This window comes from Trematomus bernacchii, unplaced genomic scaffold (assembly GCF_902827165.1).
Source record: "Trematomus bernacchii unplaced genomic scaffold, fTreBer1.1, whole genome shotgun sequence".
In the NCBI taxonomy this organism is placed as follows: Eukaryota; Metazoa; Chordata; class Actinopteri; order Perciformes; family Nototheniidae; genus Trematomus; species Trematomus bernacchii.
The window spans coordinates 7,120,055-7,139,804 of NW_022987714.1; the positions used below are offsets into that span (position 1 = coordinate 7,120,055).

At 42.0% G+C, this 19,750-nt stretch overlaps 1 protein-coding gene across 1 annotated transcript in view; it reads left to right on the forward strand.

The window, feature by feature from the left end:
* itpr2 (inositol 1,4,5-trisphosphate receptor, type 2) overlaps positions 1-19,750 on the forward strand; it is a 59,707-nt gene that overhangs the window by 30,298 nt on the left and 9,659 nt on the right. Inside the window, 18 exon segments of the mRNA XM_034141211.1 lie at positions 5,346-5,466; positions 6,090-6,277; positions 6,374-6,554; positions 7,267-7,520; positions 7,612-7,812; positions 8,322-8,432; positions 8,859-8,954; positions 9,035-9,154; positions 10,694-10,828; positions 10,945-11,137; positions 11,340-11,465; positions 14,366-14,541; positions 14,629-14,793; positions 14,897-15,080; positions 16,406-16,492; positions 17,240-17,355; positions 17,560-17,725; positions 17,821-17,981. Coding sequence (XP_033997102.1) covers positions 5,346-5,466; positions 6,090-6,277; positions 6,374-6,554; positions 7,267-7,520; positions 7,612-7,812; positions 8,322-8,432; positions 8,859-8,954; positions 9,035-9,154; positions 10,694-10,828; positions 10,945-11,137; positions 11,340-11,465; positions 14,366-14,541; positions 14,629-14,793; positions 14,897-15,080; positions 16,406-16,492; positions 17,240-17,355; positions 17,560-17,725; positions 17,821-17,981 — 2,781 coding nt within the window.

Sequence of the window (19,750 nt, forward strand, 5' to 3'; positions counted from 1 at the left end):
GGTGAATTGCAGTGTGTGTTTGGACTGATTGCTTCTGGACAAAATAATAGAAACACCTTAGAATAAAACAAAATAGGTTTTTGATTAGTGTCTACTTGTGACTATTGTTCTTCTTTCTACATTACATCATTTTCTAAGCCAATTTTCGTCCTTTGTGTCCCTCTGTATTTTCCTTTATGTTGCTGTGGTAACGCATTTATGAAAAGGTAATCACACTTCTATTAAAGCTGCAAATCTGTATATGAGTCACTTATGTGGACTATTCACTGCCATTGAGCTTGATGAAAAAGTCATAGGATCACCAAGGTCAGAAATTATATTTCAGTCCTAGCCAAAGTGGAGGACGCACCATCAGACGGCAAAGCAACACCACCAGCATGGATGAAATGTATCAGACACACCATCCTATTTCATAAGAAGGTGTTTCTCTTATTTTGTCCACCTTGAATACATGCTGCACCTTACCAGCTAGCCTCTCTGGAACATCACAGTCTTCCTATCAAACACAATCAGTGCCTAACAATGTTAGTGAATCACATGTAACACTTCCATAGTGAACCTGCCGGCTGACACTGGGATGAACGCTTGTTTACGCTGCTGGTCTGTTTTTCCCTGAACCACTCTCACCAATTGCTCTCACATGTGGGCTTAATTTGTTTTTCCTGATCTGCTTGTTTGTTTGATGAGGAATTGCAGCTTGAAAACATCATAAATGGCGGCACGTGATGCGTCAAAGCCACCACCAGCGAACATGTAATCATATTTCCGTAAAATGGATTTAAAACGAGCCGTTCCAATTGGGGAATTTGTGAGTTCTGTTTGATAGTGCTATTTATACTTTAAGAGTCAAATTCTGGTGGAAAATGTTGAATCTTGGTAAGATGAATCTGAAATGACTGAAGTTTGACTGCGGGAGACCTTTCTGTTGGAACCAAAAAGTCTCCTGCAAAGTTGAAAAACCCCCTTTAAAATCACAGAAAAATAGAGTTGACCTGACTTCACTGTCCTGAATGGCAGCTCCAGCCCTGCCTCTGTCTCCCACATCTCTCTCTTTACTCTCTCACTTCGTGTCCCCAAAGTGTCTGAACTAAAACAGCAGGATAATGTGACAGTATGTGTCTTGGTTTCCTGATTTTGTCCTGTTCATAAAACAACTCCCTTGGTGAGAAAGCCTTGCAGAACCACATTGATGTAGATATGTATTATATTACAGACAGCTCCCACTTTAAGCTTTTCAATTTCCCTGTAGTTCCCGGCTGTGGAGGAGCTCACTGAGTCCTTAGAGACTTCTGAAGCCTTTGTTGGATAACTTGCAAGGCATGCCTTTATACTGTGCGTGATCAGATTTCAGTTTTAGTATCATGTGCTAACTACAACAACAATAGACGGTAGAGTTTCAGTTGGAAACTCTGCACTGAACAAAGTGTGTTGACTGCAGTTTCTGCTGGGACTAAATGTTGCTTCCTGATGGTGAAGTTGTTGAATATTACTCGACCCTCACATGGCCTTTGGGGACCTCTGCTTCTACTTTTTCACAGCGTACTTGAACACAGTTTCCCACTGTTTACAAAAGACCCAGCGTTCTCTCAGGCTTCTGTTGTTGGAGAAAGTAACCCCCCTGATTGTTTGGGTAACATTCACCTCCTCTGTGTACTGAGTCTTTACTTTATTCAACCTTGTCTGACCCGAGCAGCTCATGCCCCCCCGGTAGTGTCTGTCCTGGTTCAGACTTCGTTCTGACCACCTCTGCCTGTGAGAGTTTTCAGATCACCTAGAGGAGCAAAGCACAGGGCAGGCTTTGTCTTTTTTTCCTCCATGCGAAGTCAGAGAGATCTGCAGACAGCAGAGCTGCGAGTGGGCCGGGCCAGGGAGGGAGGGAGGGAGGGGGTGCGAGGATGCCGGAGGTGGGGATCTGCAGCTCATCCCTAGCGTGGACACCAGAGCCGCAGTGTGGCGTGCCGGTGCACATTTTAAAACGCCACCACTGTCTGCTCCTCGCTGGGTTTTGTTTGTTCCTCTCTTCCTCCCCCTCGCCCCCACTTCCTCTCCCTCCTCCTCTTATTTCTGTCAGTTCTTCTACCTCTATTTCTGTCTCTCTTTCTTTCTCGTGGCTCTTACATCACCTGACTGGAGTTTTTTCCTCGTCAATGCAGCAGCAAGCAGATGAGTCAGGCTGGGTTGACTCTTCTCCATCGCCATCCTGCCTCCCCTCTCCTCTCCTCCCCTCTCCTCTCCTCCCCTCTCCTCTCCTCTGCTCCCCTTTCTCTCTGCTCCCCTCTCCTCCCCTCTCTCTCTGCAGCCCGTGCCAGCAGACTGCATCGCCCAGAAGGGAGGCGAACAAGAGTAAAAACCTGTCACCCCAACCCTTTTAACTTCCCCCCCCTCCCCCACGGAGCGTTTCTTTCACTGGCGTTTGAGAGTGGCACAAAAGAATCACTTCTTCTGTAAGAAAAGAGGAACATGTTAAGTCAAACGTGATTTTAATCTGCAATCAGTCAAAGAGGGTTCATTGGGATGCACTGCTTACAAAGTGTAGTGCTGAGTTTCTTGTTTTGATCTTGTGTCTGTGCATTACTGTGTGGAAAGGAGAGAGGCTATCTCAACAGATACTCACCTTCAGTTCAAGAAGTGTGTCTGTGTTTGTGAGACGGCTCAGCCAGACAGTGCAGGCAGACAAGTGTCTCTGCTGACTGCAGATGAGATGGAGTGTTTACTGACACAGAGAGCATCTGCTGCACGTGCGCCTCCATCTTCACTCCTCACTGCACTTTAGTTTGAGCCTCTTCAGATGGACTTTACCCAGGTGTCCTTAGCGGCGAGGCTTTGAGGTGCCTCATTTGTCTCATCATGCAGTTTGTAGGGTTGCTGGAAGTATTCAGTAGTGACCAGTATTTCCCTTTTGATGGATCAGTTTCAGTGTTAAGCAGAGACTTTTTTTCCTGTGCCTCATAACTGCTGTTTGCAATGCACCAGCAACAGCTTTAAACAATGCTTGCGAAAGCAGCTACACAAATGAGTCAGATATAGCTGAATACCAATTAGCAATATGTGTCAGCTTTAATAGAGGGGGTGAACATCACAAAAAGAGAACTTAAACATGAGGCCAGATAATCGCTGCCTGAATGTTTGGTCGCAAACACTGCAGGATTGTGTAATGTAATAAGGAGAATCTTATGATCGTGTATGCCAAGCACAGCAAAACGACATTATCTGAGCGGAACAAAGGATTGTCATCTTTGACTGACTCGAACACAAATTCCCTGATTATTCAATTAATCCTTTAGTGTAGGGCCGAGTGACGTGTGGAAAATCTAATATTACGGTATTTTTAAACAACAACTCGATGTGGATATTTTGACAGTAATGAACCGTTGCCTTTTGGTGCTTTCACAAGATATTTCCACAATTACATTTTTAATAAATATTTATAAGCAATATGGATATAATTGGGTAAAGACAAATAAGTGTATAAAATGTATTAAAACAGGAGCCTATCTTCAGATTACTAAAGAGATTTAATCAACAAAACAATTAAATTAAAATCAACAAATAGTCACATTTGATGAGCTGGAGACAGAAAATAAAGATTAATGTTTTTATTGGATAAATACATTTAAGCAATAGCTCACGACAGGCCGTGGTATATGGTCATTATATCACAGCTAAGGGGCGTGGTTCGGCCCGACGCGAATGCAAGACCCGCATCAGAAAGCTTTTGAATGGTGGTACTTTTCCAGTTGGTCTACCTGCTCTTCACGCAGCTCTGCATGTCGTCGTTTAGGTGCTTTTTTTTTCTGGAGATAGGCACTGCTCAATCCACTCCTCCATAGTAAGGCCACCCCGGAGGTCGAAGTTAACCTTAAATGTTTCCATCTTAAGCTTTGTTAGTTAGTTAGTTTCATAACGGACGTAATGCAACAGCTGTAACGGTTGTAGCTTTTTCTCAGACGCGGAGGGATACATGACTTGTGAAAAGTAACTACAATTCTACTCGTGATATACGCTCATTATATCACGGCTAAGAACCAATCAGATTGCTTGATTTGACTTGTCCGTTTTATAATTAAAAATAATTAACCGCTTGTATCAACACCTCAGTACTTCCAGAGTTTAAGCTTCACCAAAACTGTATTTACTGCAAAGCTGAAATATTTTCCGGTGTTTCTGTTATTTTGTCCACCACCTGTAGCTCAGGGGAAGGCGGATTGTCCTTCTAACGTGTTTCCGTGGGAACCACAGGTAGCTCCTTACAGTCTATTCACTCTTTAGCTCCACCCTCCAATTGATCTGTTTATACACCTATTCATCCGTCCTTCCTGTCTGTTGATCAATAACGATGCTGGTGATGTGTCATCATAACAAGGACATTTTGCGTTCTAAGGTTACCATAGAAACTGTTGCTGTCCACTCTCAGTCCATACATTCTTTATAACCCATCCATCGACCCCATGATGGCCTCCTCCGGTTGCCAATGAAAATAGGTGGTGAGGAGCACAATGCAAGCATCCACCTGTCAATCACTCTTTGATTACACAGCCAGCGTGGGGAGATTATCTCTATGAATCCTTTAATCTCGTTCCTGCTCATCTGCGTCAAATGTCATAAGAGATGCTCAGAGATGTTAGTGTAAGTACAAAATAAAACTCTTTATTCAATGTGTAGCTACAAAAACTGGTATTGGTTTAACAAAAACATCATCATACATACAAATACAAACCAGAATCGTATGTGTGTGTGTGTGTTTTTTTCTATTTGTATTTGACAACATTTTTATTTTCATCCCTGTTTTTTGTGCAAAGCTATTTCCACACTTGAAGACATCCATATTGTCAAAGTTGCTTTTTATGAATTTGTATATGTGGTTTGCAAAAAAGTTGTATTTTAGGTTGATTATAAACCTTTACACTATTGTCTCACGTTTAAGAAAAAAGACAACATTGTTGCTGCCATCAGGCAATATTTCATAGATGCTCAGTTAGAATCTAGTTGATCTACAACACTGTCATTGTCATGACCCTGAGCGAGAGTCTCAAATGTCTTTGTTGCTGTGAGCCATTGCTCCCCTCAAGAAAGAAATGCATTATGGGAAGACTGTGACAATTCCTATTATGTGGTAGATGAAATCGGCAAAGCCCTATGTTGATATAAACGAACGAAATGCAACACATTCTCTTGGATGCAATATTTGTTAACATGTCCTTCATTTCAGTGTTATTTTTACAACACTGAAATGAAGTTATTTCGGCTGACAAAATGCTACTTTTTCAAGAAGTGACAAAAATATGATATTTCTAGTTTGATGGCAGGTGACATGGATTTAACATCATGATTTTCTGTCTCCGCAGGGAAACGATTTGAGAAAGATCCTCCTCACACGCTACTTTGGAAATCAAAAGCTTCTCTCGAAGTTAGAGCTTGGGAGTGGAAACAGCTCATCTGGCGGCTTTGTCAAACCGTCATCTGGAGGTACTGAGAACCCCCCCCCCCCAAAAAAAACAACTCTATAGACACTGCAATAACTACTCACTGCAGGGAAAACAACAGCAGCTAAAATGACGGCTCTTTGGGGAGCGCTGCTTCACAATTTCTTGCAGACTTTGAATCCGGTTAAGCAATTCATAAAGCACCACATAAATATAAATAGTTATGTAAAGCATTTTTTACAAATGTATGTATGGGCATTTTCGTTTTTCCAGCCAAAGACACTGTGTAGTGTATATAAATCTATTACCCCGACCAAAAATAATTAAATGAAAATATCTATATGTACAATGAAGCAGTTAACAGACATTATTTTAGTTATTCAAGTAATTAAATAAATATCTTGAACAACAACCTACAAAAAAAGGTGTAATTCGTAGTAAATAGACACGTACAATTGTGAATATGTTTTATTAGTACGTTAGGAAGCTGGAAATGAAGAAGCTATTCATTATCTGGACATCTTGTATACTATCTGGACATGGTTTGTATGGCATTTTTGTTCAAACAATATAGAACAATGACAATGAAAAAAAACTGGTCATTATAACTGCGTGGTTATGTCTGTTTGGAGTACCTTTATGTTACGTTTTTAATATTCTCTGCAGCATGTTCTCCCTTGCTGGACTCTGACAAGCCGGGCAGCAGTGTGGTGGAGATCCAGTGTCTCCTGGACAACGTTGGAGCATCAGAGCTGGTGATTGACCTCATAGTCAACACGAAGAACGACCGGGTGTTTGAGGAGAGCATCCTGCTGGGCATTGCCCTTCTCCAGGGCGGAAACACACAGACACAAGTGGGCGACACAGACACTCAAATCCTTTTATTTCCGTCCATATTGACCTTCAATAACCTTCAGATTTATGTTGACTAATACTCTGCCTCCCACCAGAACTCCTTCTATAACCAGCTGTTCAAGCAGAAGAAGTCTGAGAGGTTCTTCAAAGTTTTCTACGACCGCATGCGTTTGGCCCAGCAAGAGATCCGCGCCACCGTGTCCGTCAATATGTTCGAGGTCAACTGCAGGAAAAGGGATGATGACAGTGACGTCGGCAACATCAGGTCGAAGAAAGGTACAGTCGAGTATTGATGCATTTTAATCTTTGAATTATAACCAACACACCACTGCTCCTTGGGGTTAACCACATCCTCGAGTGTGTTTAGAACACATTTGTCTTCTTTGCTGTCTTCAACATGGAACTGTGGAAAAAACTAAGCTGAAAGCAATCTTTATATCGATTGAACATGGATAATGATGTCAGATGTACCTAGAGATGAGCATTTACCAGTGACATACTGAATCAGTGGGGCCATGCCTTAGGCACAGCCAAACTTTTACATTGTAATGGGCCTCGAAGGAGCGAAAAGCCACAAAATAGGCTCAAATATAATCTTAAAAAACCGAACTGCTTTTATCTACAGTATGTGTGGTCCTCGAGTTCAGGTTGACTTGGAGTTTATACAATGGAAAAGGATAAATCCAGAATGATCTTTGTAGCCCTGCTGACCTCTGTGCGACTGTTGTTTCTGCAGTCACATGTCAGAGGCCATGTGACGCCCACATCACAAGCCTACCACAAGGCCATTGTATCCAAATCAGTTACTTTCATTCAACAGAACCCAACTAAATAATTTATTTAGTAATGTGTCAAAGTGAAGCCTGCCATTGATCATTATCTGAAATGGTATCCTTTGCATGTTGCATGTATCAACTTAATCTAAAAGTGAATGTATTGTCCAATCATGTATATTTTTTTCAAATATGTCCTTTGTGCTATACTCTAGATAAAGACTCAGGGCTTTATATGAGGGAGGACATGCGTGGGCAGCTGAAGGAGGCCTCCTCAGTGACCTCCAAAGCCTTCTGTGCCTTCAGAAAGGAGCTGGACCCCGACCTCGAAGGCTTGGGACAGAACAGTGAGATGGCCGGTGCCGAAGAGGTTTTAGAAGAAACTCCAATGAGCCCAGCCATCACCATCATGAAACCAATCCTGCGTTACCTACAGCTGCTCTGTGAGAACCACAACACAGACCTGCAGGTACTGGCCCCTTTTACGATTGAGAGTGACCTTGAAGTTCAAGTTTTCTGAAATTGACTGCTGATTTATTGTATTTATCCTCTGAATCCAGAACTTTCTGCGCAACCAGAACAACAAGACCAACTACAATCTGGTGTGTGAGACTCTTCAGTTCTTGGACTGTATTTGTGGAAGCACCACCGGAGGCCTCGGGCTGTTGGGCCTTTACATTAATGAGAGTAATGTGGACCTGGTTCGCCAAACCCTGGAAACCATCACAGAGTACTGCCAGGGACCCTGCCATGAAAACCAGGTAGATGGAGGGTTTGTTAATGTGGAGGCTTATTCTAAAATGTCTATTTTATTTTTGTACTGTATTCCTACATCAACATCTTGGCAACGTTTAGTAAAATAAACATGCAGCAACAAACAGCAATGCAATAATGTATTGATAACTAATTATTCTGCCTAGCAATTTAATTCTTCAGAATGTCTCCTTAATTTTTATGTTAATCCTTTATCCTTTGTTTTTATTTTAAAGCTTGGCAAACCCATTAAGTCAAAAATCACAACAAGATGTGACATTTAAACAAAATAATTGGGCGCAGTTGTACTATTGTAATTCAATCACAAGTGTGTGTTTTATAGGGTATTACCATTCATTTAAACATGGCTCAGCCAAACGTAACCAAGGACAGTATGCATTTCATGATATTGATCTTGCCCTCTTCTTTTCTGTGTGTATGTTTGTCAATGTTCTCCTGATCAATTTAGTTCTTTTCTTATGTGCATTCGCTTTAACTATACACCTCTTTTTTCCAGAGCTGTATAGCCAAGCATGAGTCCAATGGCATTGACATTATTATAGCACTGATTGTGAACTCCATCAACCCCCTGGGGAAGCATCGGATGGACCTCGTGCTGGTGCTGAAGGTGAGCGCCTCGTGCCTCTGAGAGCCTGAGAGGCTGCTTGAATAACGCACTGGCATTAGAAGCCATCACTATGGCAATACCTTTTTCTTTAGAGCAGTAATTACCCATAGTGCTAGAGACTGGGAACAAGTAACTGGAGGTAGTTTGACCAAATCCAGATTGTTTTAAAGAGCAATACTGCAAGAAAGGCATGGTTCAGAGAATAAAATCTGCTTCATTAGTAGTGATGTTTGCATGTGGTTTTTGATGTGTAGACACGTGTATAGCTGTGAAACTGCTAAGGATTTCAATTGTACAACCCAATTTAAAAAAGAAATAGTTTTCAAGTGTTTTGATTCTGCTAAAAGAAATGTCATCCATTGATTCCTGAATAGTGTGTAGATTACAGTTGATCAAAATATAAAATCTCATTGGCTTGTGTTGTAGAACAATGCCGCCAAACTCTTATTGGCTATCATGGAGAGCCGTCATGACAGCGAGAACACAGAGAAGATTCTCTACAAGATGAGACCCACCGAACTGGTGAGTAGCTTGGTCCCATGGAAAACCTGTTTTCACCTCACTGTAGGTCGCAGTAACTTTTCACACTGTTTGTGCATCAGGTGGATGTCATGAAGGAAGCCTACGCCCAGGGCCTGGAGAGTGAGGAGGACGAGGACAGTGTGGGAGACCAGATCAAGCCCAGAGACGTCGGACACAACATTTACATCCTGGCCCACCAGGTGATGGAAATGCTTGAGCTGTTTTTTATTCGTGGGATAGGCAATACTGCATTTCCTCTCTTTGTCTGTCTGACCTTCTGCCAACCTCAGGGCCGTGCATTAAGTGTGTTTTTGTGTGTGTCCACGTGCATGCTCCTATTTAAGTGTGTCTCCTGCGCTAAATGATGAATCACTGCTCTTCTATGAAAGAATTGCTCAGCCAGTTTTACCAAAATTAGCTTTCAGGATGTGACACTGGTTGGGCTGACAGGTGGGCTGTAGGTGTTCACTGAAGCAGTCGTTAGTCACTGTATCACTAAACTAAATATCCTTTGCCACATTTGCACAGAGTTTTCAGCAGTAAGGAAATGAGACAGAAGTGTTGTGTGTGTGTGTGTGTGTGTGTGTGTGTGTGTGTGTGTGTGTGTGTGTGTGTGTGTGTGTGTGTGTGTGTGTGTGTGTGTGTGTGTGTGTGTGTGTGTGTGTGTGTGTGTGTGTGTGTGTGTGTGTGTGTGTGTGTGTGTGTGTGTGTGTGTGTGTGTGTGTGTGTGTGTGTGTGTGTGTGTGTGTGTGTGTGTGTGTGTGTGTGTGTGTGTGTGTGTGTGTGTGTGTGTGTGTGTGTGTGTGTGTGTGTGTGTGTGTGTGTGTGTGTGTGTGTGTGTGTGTGTGTGTGTGTGTTATTTTTAGTTGGCAAGGGCAGTCCAAGTCTATCAGGTTTTCACTTCTGTCAAACAGGATATCTTTGTCAAACCTGTCAATTTATTTATTTATTTTTATCTCAAAAAAGTGAAAACACCCACACATATCCACCGATGACACACAGACTTTGACATAACTAATAAAGTATATTTTTTTAAGATATGATCCGGGGTTTGCTCCTCAGGCCAGCTGCAATTCATTGTCAGTGGTGTGTCAGATAAGAAATGCATAATGAATAATTAAATAAAGATTCAATAATAAACAGTAGTCCATAGAAATACAGACAGTAAACTATTGTACTTATTTATTTTCCCAGGCAACCATGGGATTTACAGACAGCCGTTTGCAACAATTCTGCATTTGTCCCCCTCCTTTGGCAATTATATATTATTTACTGTACAGAAAAAAAGTGGTGGTATGACAACGCTCACACTTTGTCTGCTGCTCCCAAGTTACCAACTTCATTTATTCCAGGTTTAAGCATCCAATACTATTTAACAGAAGTGTTAACATAGAACTTGAATAAATGGCAACATGGATAAGATACATAATTATCATGCTGTAAAGTCTGGGTGTAGAACTGTATGTATATTTAATGTAACTCCAGCTACTAGAGCTCTTCATTTCACCATTATTTGGCCTTTCTGCTTTTCTGTATTCTTATTTTCCTGTGAAGTTGCATCATCTTTTTTACACTCCAATTTAATTGTCTCAGTGTCTGTTTTAAAGCGTTTTTTCATATTATGGTATTATTGTAGGAATCATGGGAAATTAATTGTATTGAGACAGTTATTGTCATTGAGACTGCCCTGTTAGTAAAAAAACATTAAATGGCTGCATCATTTTGTTTTTCAATCCTAGCTGGCCCGACACAATAAGCTCCTCCAGCAGATCCTGAGGCCGGGGTCCGGGTTGTGCCTGGGGGCTGGAGTGGACCCCGACAATGAGAAAGACGACGCCCTCCTTTGCTATGCCAACCACACAGCTCAGATAGAGGTAACTCATCATTACTTCATTTATGTAAACACTGATACTCGTTTTTCCTTTCTCACTATTAAAAAAATATCTATAAACCCGTAATGAGAACCTTTTGCTGGATTTCCATTTGCCAGATTGTGCGTCACGACCGCACCATGGAGCAGATCGTGTTTCCGGTCCCTGACATCTGTGAATACCTCACGGACGAGTCCAAGACACGTGTGTTCACCACCACGGAGAGAGACGACCAGGGCAGCAAGGTTAACGACTTCTTCCAGCAGTTTGACAACCTCTACAACGAGATGAGGTGGCAGAAGAAGATCCGCAGTAAGTCTTCACATTCAGAATCCAGCGCTTGCAAAAATAATGATGGTGGCAGCAGAGCGGGCTGGTAAATCATGATTATCAACCAGAGTGTCTGGTTATTGTTATTTCCAGAATAAATTGAAACGCCTGCAGCAACTGTGTGTGTTTGTGTGCTGAGTTTGTGTCCCTGTACTTATTAATGCTTCCTGTTCTGTTTGTGCAGAGAAAAAAGCTGTGTTCTGGTTCTCACGCAACATCTCTCTTTGGGGGAGCATCTCCTTCTACTTGGCCTGTCTGCTCAACATCGCTGTGGCCGTCTTCTACCCATTTGGTGATGATGGAGATGAGGGTGAGAATATATGAACATGTCTTTGGTGAATGAGGAGATCATACGGTTATATAAACAGTTCGATTATAAATTATTATTTACAGTTCTTAATAGGGGTTTGTGCTGCGTGCGTGGATATAGCACACTGACCATCAAACCATTTATTGGTAAAATAAATATACCATAACATAAAAACGTATTATTATTATTATTATTATTATTATTGTGTTTAATTTATTATTTAAAATGCAACGGTCATAAATGGAAACACAAATACAGGCAGTGGCTCAATCAGTAGGGGCTTGGACTGGGAGCTGTAGGGTCGCCGGTTCAAGTCCTCGACCAGACCCAAAATATGGAGTGTGGACTGCTACTTGGAGAGGTCCCAGTTCACCTTCTGCTCTTGAGCAAGGCACCGGACACCCCCCTTCCCCCCTCACTCCCATCTTCCCCCCTCACTCCCATTGCTCCCCGGGCGCTGTACAATAGCTGCCCACTGCTCCTAGTACTAGACTCCTGGTACTAGGATGGGTTAAATGCAGAGAACACATTTCACTGTGTGTGCTGTGTGCTCTGCATGTGTGACCATTAAAGAGGGTTTTATCCCTCCGATTCTATCTTCTTCTTCTTCTATAGGACTGAAGATACAACATTGAAAACCATGAACAAATATAAATCGATGAATTCAACAAACATGTAAAAACTAAATTGCACAGGTTTGACAATATTTATTGAGTTAATTCAAGTGACAGGTGATAAAACTGTGCACCCACTATTAGTTAAGGACATCATTTTAAAGTGACTCTTGACTGAACGAGGATATCACATTTACACCTGACTCCTCTGGCCTAGGAGGAGTCACAAGTGAGGGAGACGAGGAGGCCAAATAAGGCATTGTCTGGACTTGCTAGGACACTGGAATAGAACAAAGACATTGTTGTACTCATGGTGACTAGGCTTCTCCAACTATGACCGGTCAAACTATCTGCTTTGAAAATACCTATTGTTTTCAGCACTTTATTGCGCTGTGTGATTGCATTTGAAAACGCCTCTTGGCTGTGTCACCTGAGGTTGTGTGTGTTTGAAGGTGATTGTTACGACCCGCCCCCTACTCCGTGGTAGTGGCTCGTGGGGAGACCCGCAACATAAAAGAAAACACACAAAAAAAACAGTACTTGACAGCGATAATTTATTTGATGTACAGCCGTTTACTCACTCAAGCCATCCGGCAAACGAACGAGGTCTGGAGGACTGGCCAAAAGAAACAAAAAGAAGGAGGGGGCCCGAGCCAGCCACACCACGGGCCGTAGGACCCAGAGCAAACAAAACCCTACTGTATGGGAAACTAAATAAAGCCACGAAAAGTAGACTACCAGGTCCTCCAGGCTACACATCAAAACATCAGCAGCAATGGGGTCTATAGCTCAAAAGCAGCAGAGAGATCATCCACAGAACAGAGTCTTCCGGCATTAGGACAGGCGACCGATCCTTCTCCTCCACTCTCTCCTTATAACCCGGCTGAGTGGAATTTAGGAACACCTGGGCAGAGGCGGAGCCAGGGGCAGACCAGGTGCACCTGCGCAGCAGGGAGACAGAAAATACAACAAGGAGGGGCGCACGTAACAGTGATAAAGAGCCGCAGTACACTTTTTAGCCTGGTTTGACTTTTGTCCTTAACAGTGTTTGTATATCATGTGCCTCACTTTAATCATCTTTATTGGTATTCACCCATGTGATTCCCCTGTTGTAGCTCCGCACAACTTCACCCTGAGGTGTAATCAGTCAGGTTAACTGAAAACATCTGCGTGGGGGTGCAGAGCCTTTTTAAGAAACATATATTACTTATCACTCCATTTATTTATTTATTTATTTACATGGGAATGTGCACACTAATCAACATCTCAGTTTAAACCTACAGTACATGTAAAAGTGCCAGAGTTTGCTATTCAGCTAATTAGTTAGATAGTTCATATGTACAGGGCAGGATAGGATACTACTACAACAGCAGTAGTGGTAGTATAGCAAATATATTTTAAAACAGGAGATACGAGGTATTCTGGTTCCTTATGATTGCAGGTCTGATGTGCTTTTTGCCATCTCTTAAGTTTATGTTAAAGGTAAGTTAAGTAGTGCTTTCTTACAGTATGTCAAAAATAAATACTTTTCAGGGAGTGGGTGGCCTTGACTGAGATAACTGTTTACTCAAACCTTGGTTGTCTCTTTTGCACCAAAGCACTCCCCTCTGGTAGTTGCCCTTGTTGCCCTGCTGCTATTACCATGTCCGTATTATGAACTGACTCCGTGTGGGAGCTGCAAGCCCATGTAAAAGGAGAAGCAAATGTTAAAAACGATCAAAATTGTACTTTCATACAATATGGCACAAGCTATTGGCCTTTTGTTCAGGTGGTTTTAGTGTCTTTTTGTAAATGGCCTAATTGGTTACTACCCCACTTCATGTCTTTATATGGCATTCATCTGCAGTACAGGGAAGGTGCATTCAGGTGTTGTTTAATGTGTCACATTGCCATATCAGTCACAATCTGGGGCTTTTCAAGATCTAACACGGATGGGAGCAAAATGCGTTTTTTGTGTTATAGTGTGCTCAAATGTAGTTTTTCCCTTATTTAAGTGTTTTCCTAAAAAAGCCTCTTTTAATCATTAAAGGATCAGGGCATTGCAGTTTCATAAAGAATCCTGAGCTTCAGTTCAATGGTTTACAGTGCGAGCTGAAAAAGCAGTTTTGAGTGATGAAGCTGAGCGTCCCTGCGGACCACTGTTTTGACATTTTAAAGTGTTGCCTCTCATTCTGTTTTGCTAAGTTAAGCTCTTACCTCAGGTGAATAATTCATGAGAGAAATGCCACAATATTTTTGAGCACTGATGTGCGCTACTTTAAGTTCTGCCTTTTTTCTCTTGTCCAGGCACCTTGTCCCCCTTTTGGAATATCTCGCTGTGGGTGGCGCTGGGGGTGTTCACCTCATTACTTGCCTTCTTACCCAAGCCGCTGGGCATCCTGTTCCTCCTTGTCTCCCTCATCCTACGGGCCATCTACACTATGGGCCTCGGCCCTGCTCTGTTGCTGCTGGGTGCTGTCAATGTAAGTAGTGTTGCTGGGGGAAATGTCCATGTTTGTCTTTCCACACATCAAAGCAAGCGTCTTCATGACTCTTTTCTTCCCTTTTAGCTGTTCAACAAGTTGGTCTTTCTTGTAAGTTTTGTGGGGAACCAGGGGACATTCACCCGAGGCTACAAAGCAGTTGTTATGGACATGCTCTTCATCTACCATTTGGGCTACGCCATCATCTGCGTCCTGGGTCTCTTTGTGCACGAGTTCTTCTACAGCTTTTTGGTAAGAAATGTTTCAAAACGTTTCAGTTCAATTACAGTGTGAATGACTGATTAGTGTTGCACTTCAGATATAAACGGTTGCTAATGTTGATCTCCTTTCACAGTTGTTTGACCTGGTGATCCGAGAGGAGACGCTGCTCAACGTGATAAAGAGTGTGACCAGGAATGGCCGCTCTATTATTCTGACAGCTGTTCTGGCCATCTTCCTCGTCTACTTCTTCTCTATCATCGGCTTCCTCTTCCTCAAGGATGACTTCCGCATGGAGGTCGACCGTCTTCCTACACCAGGTCAGAACCTGTTAAAACACTCTAAGTGATTCTTAACTGCGCCTCGCAGAGTAAAGGGACCAAACACTGTATCTTGAACAGTTTATTCATTATTAGTAGATTGTACCTGACACCTGGTGAAGCTTAACTCTTGTCTTTGCAAAATAAACTCTAATATTCACTGGCCATGTAGTTGCTATATTCCTGATAAAGTCTTACAATTCCCCCTTGTGTCAGGTCCATACTGCATTAAATGACTCAAATACTTTGAACAAAAAAAGACGGAATTATGAGAGTGCTTTATACTATCTTTTTGTATTTTCTGAGGCTGATCTCCTCCTGAAACATCTCCTGAACCTGCACTCTTTTACACTGCTCTCATAAACGTCTGTGTTGATCATTTTCTGCCCCAGACGTATCAATTACTCATGGTAAATCTGAGAAGTTAATGAGTTTCAAACCTTGTGCAAAATACAAGATAAGCAGCAGACTGGGCAAGTCTATACATGGTGCATCAGACACTTTAACATTCACAGTAACTTTCAGCTATTGTTTCCTTCTCCTTTTATTTAATTATATTTCTTGATAGGAGCTGTAGAACTAATGTTGCTCTGAACAATGAACACATAAAACGTGATGGATATGTACGGTGAACTGTATATACACACCCAGGCACATGTTTTGAAAACACTGTGGAGAGCGTGGGTGTGTTAATGAGTTTCTGCACATTGCTCCAACGGTCATGTGCACATGTGCACCTGTTGCATAACCTGGTGGCCACGCCATCCTGTGTTTTGCTGAATAGAGCTCAGCAGACACGGCAGTGTTGGCTTATGTAAGCAGCCTCGCTCACTCACTGCTGTCTCTCCGTGAACTGTGGGGCGAGCACAGGCATCAGAGAGCACCCTGTCCACACTGCTGCTGCACCGAGGCTGTGACCCCGCCTCAGCCGCTCCGCCCCCCCTCTCTTCCTCTTGTCTCCCAGCCTTGCCCTCTGTCCTCCATTCTGTCAGGAAAGAAAGCCTCTCTGCTGACACTGGATCAGGTGTACAGTTCTCTGTCACAGTCCAGCACGGCTCCTCTGCTGCTCGGGGCTTTACCGATGTGCAAATTATTTGTTCAGGTTTTTTCATCAACACTTCGCCGCCCACCCAGCAGCTGCCGCCTCAGTTTACATAACATCTGACTAAATCTTTCTTACTGATTTTTACCGGAGCTAATGAAAATTAGTGGGAAGGAGTTTTAACGCCAGAGCACAATTTAATTATGTTTTCTCATTTATAAATAATCGGTGCTCATTAATCAACTTCACATCATTTCCTCTTTTGTTTTTTCTCTTTGAAAAGGAAAAGGGGATCAATTGAGTAACAATGAAGTTGCTGGCTCGTGTACAAAAGATAGCTGCCCCCTTTCAACACCTCAACCTGGTCCTGGTAAGTTTTCTTTATTTTACTTCTTATAATAAACTGCTGAGTTGACATGTTCAAAGTTTTTTTTGGTTTCATCGAGGTGTGGGTGTGTATTTTACCTTTCCCACAGTAATCAGTTCATGAAAGGTTAACACACACACACACACACACAGCGAGTGCACACAGCGAGTGCACACAAAGAAACTTGATGAAGCAGAGGGGTGACTCACTCTCCTGTTTGTGTTCCCGCATCTCCCTCGATCACCTGCAAGGGCACACGTGATCTCGCATCTTCTACCCCCTCTGTCTCCACAGCAGTCAAACTCTGCATGCCATTTTTATACTTGGAATAAAAGTACATTTTATGAGATATGAATAACAGTTTATTGAGGTTAAATTATTTATTTTTTCTCACATTTGAGGAGGGGAGTGAGTTGAAGGTATCCATCTGATCTATAGTCACATCATTATCAGCTGTTCCGCTCACAAGGTGTTTTATTATCAAAGTTATCAAAGTCAGCTGAGTGATAATTATCTGAAATAAGTCAGGCTGTTTTTCCTGAGCTTGAATTTGAGTGTCCTTAGCATCTTTCACACATTCTTAGTTCAATTTAATTTAATTTCTTCAAGTTGTATTCAGATTAATGATTTGTACTCATGTTGAATATTTTATTCTTACTCAAGTGTAGATATTTAGAAGCCAATATTGCACATTCTGCCCTTCTTTCATGTTTCTAAGCATTTTGTCTCTATGTATGTGTCTGGTTATAGACGATGGGACGGAGCGGGTGTGCGACACTCTGCTCATGTGTATAATCACAGTTTTGAACCAGGGACTACGTAATGGAGGAGGCGTGGGAGACATCCTCAGGAGACCCTCCAAAGAGGTAATACGGCTTAAATATGAACATGAATGAAGTGTTTCTACTTATAACAGAATCATTTTTTAATACCCCATGTCTTTCTTTTAATGACTTGAACTATACATAAATTACTGCTACAGTAGCTTCTGTTCAAGCTTAATTTAAGTGTAGGTGAAAGTTTAAATATGCCCTCTTTTCACTTTTTTTTCCTGTAATCGCAACATCCAGGAGCCTCTGTTTGCGGCCCGGGTGGTTTACGACCTTCTGTTCTTCTTCATCGTTATCATCATCGTTCTTAACCTCATCTTTGGTGTTATCATCGACACCTTCGCTGACTTGAGAAGTGAAAAACAGAGGAAGGAGGAGATCCTGAAAACCACCTGTTTCATCTGTGGTGTGTACAGCTATGTGGTTCACCCAACTCTGTATGCACATGACAGTGAAGTATGTTTGGAATATCTTATGTTAAACGAAACAAATCTCTTGCAGGGTTGGAGAGAGACAAATTTGATAACAAGACTGTGTCCTTTGAGGAGCACATTAAATCCGAACACAACATGTGGCACTACCTTTACTTCCTGGTTCTGGTGAGGGTGAAGGATCCGACCGAGTACACCGGCCCTGAGAGCTACGTGGCCCAGATGATAGCGGTCAGTAAACAAAACAAACATGTATTGCACAAACAGGAAATTGTAACACACACATTTTTTATTCCTCCTAAAAATGTGATCCCACAAAGCTGCCTGATCATTAAAGCAGTTGATTTGTTGCGTTTGCAAGTGTAAAAAGTAATATGAGACTGCACATTTTATCTAGATGACACACAAGTACATAAAAACACCCAAACCACAGTTGTTTGTTTATTATTCCAGAAACATATGGACAAACAAACACATTCTTTTCGCCCCTTAATTCATATTGAGTTAAGGGGCCGCGGCAGACAGCATACAGATGTCTCAGTGTTGGAGTCTTAAAGCTTTGCTCACTTTGCAGACTTGCGCAGTGTGCTAGAAATGCGTGAGGCTGTACAGCAGACGAACGATCGAAAAATGAGACTGAGCCTCTAGCCTGTGCCAAGCATCCCAATTTATTCTCTCCCCCCGCCGCTGGAGAGAGATGGCTCTGTGCTCAGGTAGTCTTCAATGTGCTGAGCTCCTAACCTGCTGGGAGACAGTGTGGTTAAATAGTAATTAAACCCAGTCCTGCTCTATTATCATCAATGCACCAACTTGCTGCACTGACACACAGACAAGAAGTTGAAGGATGTAAGGGTAACTAAAGGTGTTGCCATTAGGTTAATGGATTCAAATGAAGCCTCAGAGCACAATGGCACATTTTGTGATTAACATTTGGCCATGATGGGCATAAGAATGGCGGCATAATAATGAGCAATTTGCATTATAAACAGGTGACAGACATTGAATTAATATGCATCAGCAGGTCTTCCAACAGGTCGCCTCTCTGATGCGGGGCCAAGGTATCACTGTGTGATGAGGCAATGATGAGTCAGCAAATTATACAAACAACTCCTACAGTGCTGCATAGCTGAAACACACACTGAGAGAAACATTGGCTGAACCCACTTTTGTTTCCATTTTGTTACTTAAAGTAGCACTTCATCTTTAACTAGAAAATGCATTTCCTGCAGAAAATGCGTGCGAATGCTGTAAACTGTGAACATTTGTGGCTGAATTTAGCTGAAAATGCAGAAAAAGCTGAATATGTTATTAGCTGAATAGCAGCTGCTTTTAGCTACAAAAATGCAGAAAAAGCTTAATATTTAAAAGAAAAGGTTTAAAAAAACATGTATAGCCTTGATGTCCTGAAATAGCTGACTTTCGGGTTAATAATGTGGCCTTTTTGGCAGTTTAAGAAAGGTGTGCGGCTGCTGCTGTGAGGAAATATCTGCCTGAAATTACAATGGGCTTTAATGGAGACATGTTGAACGTTTTTGTCACTTCATGCCCTCAAGAGGCATTTTGTTTAATTATTTTGCTTAATTATTTGTCATTTTTCAAGCTATGAGATGTTTTCCTACGTTTATCATGAAAAATTATGTCTCAAGAATGTAGGGTTTGGGAATTATGGCAAGTTTAAAACATTTTTTGGGGAGCACTGCTGCACTCTGTTTTGAGATCAAAGCACTTAATGAGCTGCTCCATCCACACTAATGTTAAAATCTGAAGAAAGCCTCTTTACCAAGCTCCAAACAAAGTTAATTATCTCAAGAAGTGTAAAAGATATGAAGAATCTGAATAACAAGTTTTATCGCTGAAGGTATTGTGATCATTTGAAAGTTGGAATGAAGTGTCTAGCTGAAATTATGTGGAAGGAGAAGCATTTGGCGCAAAGTGTAGGAAAAGAGGATTTGAAGGCATCTCCCATTGACTTCAATGTTAAAAAAAGAGTTTAAAAAGCT